At 42.9% G+C, this 8103-nt stretch overlaps 1 protein-coding gene across 1 annotated transcript; it reads left to right on the top strand.

Moving 5' to 3' along the window:
* The first annotated feature begins 221 nt into the window (after nt 1–221).
* On the top strand, nt 222–3784 carry LOC142886720 (uncharacterized). Its single transcript, XM_076023833.1, has 4 exons — nt 222–380; nt 465–558; nt 1510–1815; nt 1908–3784. The coding sequence occupies exons 1-4, from the start codon at nt 378–380 to the stop codon at nt 2297–2299; spliced, it is 795 nt and encodes a 264-aa protein (XP_075879948.1). The 5' UTR covers nt 222–377; the 3' UTR covers nt 2300–3784.
* Nucleotides 3785–8103: the final 4319 nt, after the last annotated feature.

Genomic DNA, 8103 nt, shown 5'->3' with positions numbered 1-8103 from the left:
ATTACCTCAGTAAATGTATACAGAGTAAACGTAAAAACCTTCTTTTTTTTTTTAATTCCACCATGAAAACTAACGCAAGCAACTTTCCAAGTGAGACCATTGTGGGTTTACGCAATAAACACAACCAAAAGTTGGGTAATCAAACGAGTGAAAACGAGAAAGAAAGGCAAACCTTACGCTCACTCTCACATTTCAGTCATTCATTCCTGGGCATGTTCACTCATGTCGAGGTGAAAAACCTGACACTGCGCAGTCTGAAGTTTCTCCATTCAGTGACGGCTTCACCGCAGCAGGCACTCAGCCGAAGCGCATCGGCTGAAGCAGATCTGAATTATTAGCACTGAGCTAAGAGCTCCACATGTTCTCTTGCTGCCACGATGGTGAGTATGGACAGAGCTTTTCCGTCCAGGCATGGCTGCCACTTTGCTTTCACGCCGCTCCTCTCATGCCATCGTTCAAAACAGATCTCGGCCAGGAGTTTGCGCTCTGGTGAGGGGCCAGGAAGTGTTCATGTGTGGGTTTCTATCGTCTGGATCGCCTCTGTGGTCAACTTTGGTGGTAAGGTTACAAGTTGTTGTTGTGGTTGTTGTTGTTGTTGTTGTTGTTTTGAATACTTCAGTTGAACAGTACATTATACCTTTAGTTTTGATAGAAATGGAGCCCTACAGGGCCCTAAAGGTTGAGGAAATACTAAAAAAAAAAAAAAAAAGAAAAAAAAAGAAAAATGAAGATTACAGTACATTATAGAGAAAAAATGTTCCTGTTCAGTCTTTAATGCATTATTTTACACTTTCATACAGGGCACAACTATTTTACTTCCCTGATGCTACATTGTTTGGGCTAAGCTATATAATATAATATAATTATCTCATGTCATCAGATGTCTATTTCATAATAGGATATATTTCTGTAAATATAACACCTAAAAATACAGATAAAAAAAAAAGATAAATTAGCTTAGAAGAGTCCAAAAGTACAAGATGTATTGGATTCTTAAAATGAGCAAATAGCTCAGAAGAAAACAATGAAAGCAAATGTTCGGTCTGCTTAAAGATCACATGTTGGTTGAATTACAAAAGACGGTGGACATTTTCTGGGGACCCTATTTTGGGGTTTGTGCATAAAACACGGGAAGAGGGTTATAAAAAAAATACCAGTATTCTGTCTTTTGTACTTTCCTCCAATCGACCTCAAAAACTCAAACCAATCATGTCAAAACCATCTGATGAATAAACTGGAGACTTTGAAACACTTTCCTTGTGACCTCACCTACTTCTCATAGGTGCCGTCTGTCCAACAAATGCATGTTCCTTACAAGCGGGGCATAGATGAAAAAGGAAATGAACAATAGCCACTATTCTAACCGTGTATTTGTATTACAAGATCGACAGAGAGACACACAAATTCACACAAAGAGTTTAGTCCCTTTTTCAAAGGCGGAACCAAAATTTCAGTTACACCTTGTTCACCACAGGAAGTGGCCTTTCTGACCATGTTTCTACATTTCAGTCGGCGACACTGTCATGCTGATGGCTGAACCAAGAGTGGAGGCACGGTGTGGACAAAACGTGACAATGACATGTGACGTCCCCATACAAGACCCGGACAGAATCAAACTCTTCAAGTGGATAGCCGACAATAAGACGTGCGAGTATGGGAAGGATCACGCAGACACCAAGGTTGTGTGTGAAAGCAAATCGGAGCGACTTTCCATGACCGTCCTCAACGTGATGCCGGGCGACCAGGGCAACTACCTGTGCAAGGTCCACTCTGAGACGGGTGTCAATACCACCCAAACGGTTCTTACGATCCCAAGTGTGTATATTTTTTTATTCTTTATTTAACAAAAAAGAAACTAAAAACCTGTCGTAATCCACCTGTGCTGAAAGTCTCCAATCCGATCGCAGGCTGCTTCGATCCCTCGCTGTTCCTGGTGAACGAGAGACAGGCCATGTGCTGCTTCACCGGAGTTTACCCCCGGGGCTCCATCCACTGGTTCCAAAGAGACGTCAACTTGACAGACTATGCCGTCCGGCAGCCTGATGAGGTGGACCAAGAAGGACGCTACGGTGTCTGCAGCACTTTACCAGCCCGGAGCAGCGACCTGAGCCTGCCGTTCAATTGTTCGCTATGGTCACCTGCGAAGAGTTCTTATCTCTTTCATGTAGTGGAGCGATATGTTCCAACAGAGAGAAGTGTGACTGGAGGTACCGTCTGCCTGAGGGCGAATCTCTCTGTTGTGTTGATCATGGCAGCAGCTGCTATAAAGGGCAGTTTCCAAAGACTGATGATGCAATGACAGTACTGATACGTTAGTTCTGAATTTGAACAATACCAAATCCCTCCACTAGTGTTCGGATTTGCATACAAATATCGATATGCAGTTGCATGACGCCACTCGGGCCGTCGAAGGGAAGATCCTTGATTTTTTTTTTTTGATTTTTTTTATTCCCTCACTGTTCTTTCATTTGTTGCTGGAGGATCGTAAGCAAACACTACCACGTTTAATTTCCCAGTCAGTTGTCTTGAATTGATTTTGTCCATTGTGTTCCCCCCATAGCCACTATGTGGCTATAGGACACATTTAATTGCAAATTTTGTTTTCTTCTGAGAGAACATCATTCTGTTCTACCGTCCAGTTTGTTTCACAAACTTGTTCGTTTGACAAACAAACAACAACGGAGTGGTTGCCGTATTGACAGGAACTTGAGTGTAGATGGACTGAAGTGCAGGTTTAAAGCATGGATGTATTATAAGAACTGGATACCGGACTGGCAATATGGGGGTGAGACGATTTCCCCCAGTGGCCACTCGAGGTACTGCAACAAATAAAATCACATGGGTCCAAAAAGCATTTTCCCCATAGCCCGCAATTCAAAAATAAACGCTTTTAAAACGGCTCACAGGACGACTGTGACCTTAAACTCGATTCGTAGGAAATCTGTCTATTGTAGATTTTCCAGTTATGGTGTTTTAGTTGGTCAAAAAAAAAATGATAAAGGCCAGAAAATCACCTGAAAAGCATTTATTCCCAGCGTGACGTCACAACGTCGTACGTGCTGACGTCCTGAGAAGTGACGTTCTCCAGAATCATTCTAATTGGCCAAATAGAAAATGTGAGTTTCAGACGCATGATGGGAAGTGACACTACTGCGCATGCTCTATGGGCCCGTTAATGCGGAAGTCAAAAACTTTTTCGGCGTATGCGCTGGGTGAGAAACTACATTAAAATGCATGGGCCGACAACTTGGACTCTGGTTGGGCTGGTTTAAAGCCAATTTCCCAAAAAAATACACAAGATCCGCACTGGGGCTCTTATGGACATAACAATGACCAGAGGGGGGCAGTCTCTCTCTGTCTTACTGAACCTCTGACAATTTGTGCAGCTGTGACTGTTCTGTACATATGTTAAATGTATACGTGTGTGTATAAAGTCGTGATGTTGTCAAAACCGCCTCAAACGAGACCGAGACCAAGACACCACCAAGACCACGTTGAGCCCAAAGGGCAGGGCAGGAAGAGAACTGAGAACTGAGACAGAGACAAAAAAAAAAAAAAAAGCATTGCAATTCACTGTAACTATGGGCAGTGTTTGGGTGGAAGTAACTGTATTGAGCATCTGCATGGCATCTTGCCTTTTCAACGAGTCTTTCCTATTCCAGATTCAGCTACATATTTCCAATCGATCGCACTGACACATGCCACCGCACAGGTACGACATTGTGTTGTCATGGCAACTTGTGCCAAATTTATGTAACTTTTTCAATTAAATCTTCATCTTTCATTTCCAGTTTCCCAGATTTGTCATACACCTAATTACATAGTCAACGGGGAAAAAAAGTTTTTTCTTTTTACTTATTTTTATTTTAGATTTATTTTTTTAATGTATTCCACAAACCAAACGTTTGTGATTAAATTCAGTGGGCACAATGCAGCAGCACCAACCCAGTGGGACCGGGGGATGGTTGACACTCAGCTGCAGCAGACGAACAAAAATGTTTATTGCACCTGCCAGCAGTCGGTGAGTCATGTCGAGCAGGCAAGTACACGCACTAGTGTTGTGTTGCAAAGCCGTCTTAACGCATGTGTGTACTTGCTATACTCACAGACAAGCAGAAGCAGAGTAATTGAGTGAAACCCCCCTGATTTCACGGGAGAGTGAGAATGCAGGATATCGCCTCCAAGTGACAAATTCAATGTGTTTGAAAAATAAAATAAGCTACTTTGAGGAGTGAGCTGTGACATCAGGACCTTCGACTAAGAGAGGAATGACCTGAGGAGACCCTGCTGGAGGCAGAAACTCAAGATGGAGACACACACTTGATTGGATCGCTCCAAAAAGCGATTCTCTAAAGATCAGGACAAAGCTGGCAGTGGATCGGTTTAGTACATGACAGTGTTTGTTTTTTGTTTTTTTGGTGAGGCCTTATTGTCATGATCTGATTAACTCTACAGTCTGCTCTAACATCTGCTGTCTGTTATAACAATGCGATGTACAAATTTGTTTTTCAGGTGTCATGTATAACTGGGAAAAGATCCGTTAATGGGAATCACTCTTCAACCAATCAGAACAAGAGACATCAAAAAATGAAGTTAAAAAAAAATCGCTATTTTCAGGAATATCTAGTCTGCATCATCTCATTCAATAAATAAACAAGTGGCACAAAGAGTGCAAACCTCCCCCAGGTTTGGAACTGTTCTGAAAATATGGAAACAACATTTATAATATTTCACAAGTTGACAAAACAGATTTTTTTTCTCAAAAGGTTAAATGTTCAAAAAGGTAACTCACCAACCACAAAATTAAAAATGTCCTCCAAAAACAGCTCGTCATTCATATCCTCGACAAAACCACTGTCCCATATTGTTCATCAACTTGCGCCATCTACTGGCAAGGGATACAACACTTGTATTGTTGTTGCACACAATCAAGCAAACCGTTGCTTGGTCGGGCCATAAGATTTCTTCTGAAATTGCACTGCTGAAAAATTGTACTTAGCTCAAGTTTTAAAAAGTTGTAAATATACACATATAAACATATGAATAGGAATTATTGGTTCAAAACTCAGTTTTCTAGACGTATACCACCCCAGCTGCTGAGGAGTGGCTTCACTCAGGCTTTCATGTTTGTTTCTGCAATCAACTGGTGCTTGTAAAGAGCATACACACAGACTTCTTCTTCAAAAAAAAAAACATTGCTTGGTTTTTCAATGTTCTGAAGTGTCTAACGTCCCTCTGAAAGAACAAAGAACAATCATAAGGTACGGCTATAATGCTCGACTGCTGAAGGTAAATGCGTCTGTGTGCATCCCAGGAGCGCACGTGTCACCAGCCGATGGATCAGCAGCGTCTGACGAGGCGGCGACGGCACCGAAGAGCCAATGAACCCAGTGGTGAGTTCAAGGCTCCTCTTGCTGTTCACGTGCACTTCTCAGAAGACCACCATCCTGCAGACGCATGTGCTTCGTCCACTCTATTTGCTCAATAACGTGAAAACCTCTTTCTTTCTTTGCGTTACCCCACCGGCACTACACTTCGCCGGTCATTTATTATTGCTCTTTTAGGCTCGTGGGGGAGATGGGGGGGGTTGCTGCAATATGAAAGCATTCGATAAATACTTTGATTGCATGGCCAGCCACAAACTGAGGTGCAACTTCCGAAAGCTGCAGGAAAGGAGGGAAACATTTCTTTCCTGAAGGGAATTCCTGTGGAGTCCTTTGGCTGTATGAAGGGCAAGTTAAAGGAATTTTGTGAGCCAAAACAATTCGTAAAGGTCTGAATTCAGGGCTTCTTTCCGATGTGACAACCAGTCATTTTCAGTCTTTTTGCAACCGATTTTGGCGGCCCCTGGTGGTCAAAAGATAGAATGCAGGCTATTGGCCCGTCCGTGTTGGACTCCTTTTTTGAAACCGGTTGCTGTGTCCGACTTTATATACAATCGGTGGTTAAATCATTCCATTGGCTTTAGGCTAACTAGCGCAGAATCCGTTGACATCATGTGTCTAAATTGACAACGGTTACTTTCTTGTATGTCTAAATGGAAGAAAAGCACACTGTGTGTCTATATATGCATCATGAACGTGTCTACGTCTGCTCTAAAAACACAATGCAGATCCACCCTCTGATATACCATCCATGTGGCCATTTCATCTCTCTGCGGCGTCTTCGTGTTTGAAACACAGCCTGTGACGATAACGTTTTGCGCTCGTTAATGGACCTCGTCCTTCAATTTGTTGCCGAAAAGCTGTAACCACGCAGTTCACCAGCTGATTATGGAAAATATTTTATGAGTCACTGAGACGTTTATAGACGTGGGTGCAAAAGGGGCAGTACGCCCCATCATGAGTGAATCACTAAATGGATGGGATTAAATTGAAAGGGAAACGGTGGCCCGGCTGCAGCAAAACCATAGGACAAGAAAAAAGGATTCGCCATCAAACGCCGAACAGTTATATAATCGTCCACTTGTTTTATGTAACCCGCAGCCGAGGCGCCTCCATGCCGCTCGGATCCTGTCACATCCCCCTGCCTGCATGCGCCGAGACATCACGCTCAGAAAAACACACATCTGCACTGGCACATCTCGTCTGAGATTGTGGCTTCTTTTGTGGTCATCTGACACTTCATCAATCAATCAATCCAACTGTCGGAGTGGGGACAGGAATCAAAACATGGGCACTGCCCTTTCAAGACATTCCACAATTCCACAGTAATTACAAATAAACTTTGTTAGTATATAACGTTGTTTTTTATAATTATGTGGTAAATGGTCCCAATATTGTGTAAAAAAAAACATGCATGTTGAACCCCTCTGTGATGTCACAAAGGGCACTGAGGCTCCTCCCAGGTTAACGACCACACCCTCAGCGAGGTCTTTCATGCGACCTTATGGTCACATTGTTTTTCTCCGCTTCCAGATATGTGATAAGTTAAGAAAAAAGCCCTGGTTTTTGTCACTGGCTATAAACAGCGGGCTAAATATTCTGGAGTTTTCTGCGGAGATGTAGAGTTGTTGTTGTTGTTTTTTTTAAATAATTAATGAAGCAAGGGACTTTTGAAAATTAACGAAACAAAAGACAAATCAATCACTCAACTTGTATTTATAGACCGCTCGACCACATCCGCGGGCGTTTCAAAGCACTTGGCACAATGAAAAGACAAACCAACAGATACCAAAGGACGTATGCAAACAGGAGCTGCACCATCGCGGGGCAATGCAAATGATAAATTCTTCACATCTAAAGCACAATTTGGTGTTTGAAATCTTCACCAAAAAAAGTGTCTCAAAGTGTCTCACAGCCCAGAATAAATTCAGGAGCAGCTGTCACACTCAGCCGGGATCCCGCACACCTTCTGGTAAAGAAGTAACACAGTCACCTGAAGTACCACAGTCAGGTAGCGACTGCTGACCCCAGTCCGTCCGTCCGTCCGTCCATCCATCCATCATCTCGCTTCATTACACGGTCAAACAAAGCCTCGGGTCATGTGCCTCGGAACCCAAACACAGAGAGCGACCACCACGACCTCAGCGCAAGGGTTCACACACTCCTGCTGAAGAGCGCCGTGTGTGTGTGTGTGTGTGTGCGTGCGTGTGTGTGTGGGTGTGTGTGTGTGTGTGTGTGTGTGTGTGTGTGTGTGTGTGTGTGTGTGTGTGTGTGTGTGTGTGTGTGTTTCCAGTCTCCAGCTGGCAGCCTCCTAATCAAATCAGGTAACAGCTCAGGCGGCTCTGTGTGTACAAACACTGGACTATTGTTGCATCACGTTCCTGTATGAAACTCGGCCAAAGGGTTTTTATTCTGCAGACTTTATAGAGATGCACATCACTTTGCATTCTGAACATTTTTATTATTTCAGTTCAAGTTTAGCCATCGCCATCGACCTCCAGCATGGCTAATCAATACAAAGAGCTCCTCAAAATACCATCTTTAGCCCCTGTTTACAGTCAGCAACCAAAACACTGGGTTTGGGGTTGTAATTATCTTGTTTTGTTTAGTTTTTTCCTTTTTATAGCCTACAAATATTGAATTGTTATTTCTTATTGTCTTATTTCTTTTGATTCAATATAATTTTCCATCTTTTTTGCACTATACAGTTGCTGTAATT

This window comes from Nelusetta ayraudi, unplaced genomic scaffold (assembly GCF_046127955.1).
Source record: "Nelusetta ayraudi isolate G7.1 ecotype Tasmania unplaced genomic scaffold, CSIRO-AGI_Nayr_v1 ptg000016l, whole genome shotgun sequence".
Taxonomy (NCBI): Eukaryota; Metazoa; Chordata; class Actinopteri; order Tetraodontiformes; family Monacanthidae; genus Nelusetta; species Nelusetta ayraudi.
The sequence above is the reverse complement of the archived record's forward strand: the minus strand, read 5'-3'. Positions and strand labels throughout refer to the sequence as shown.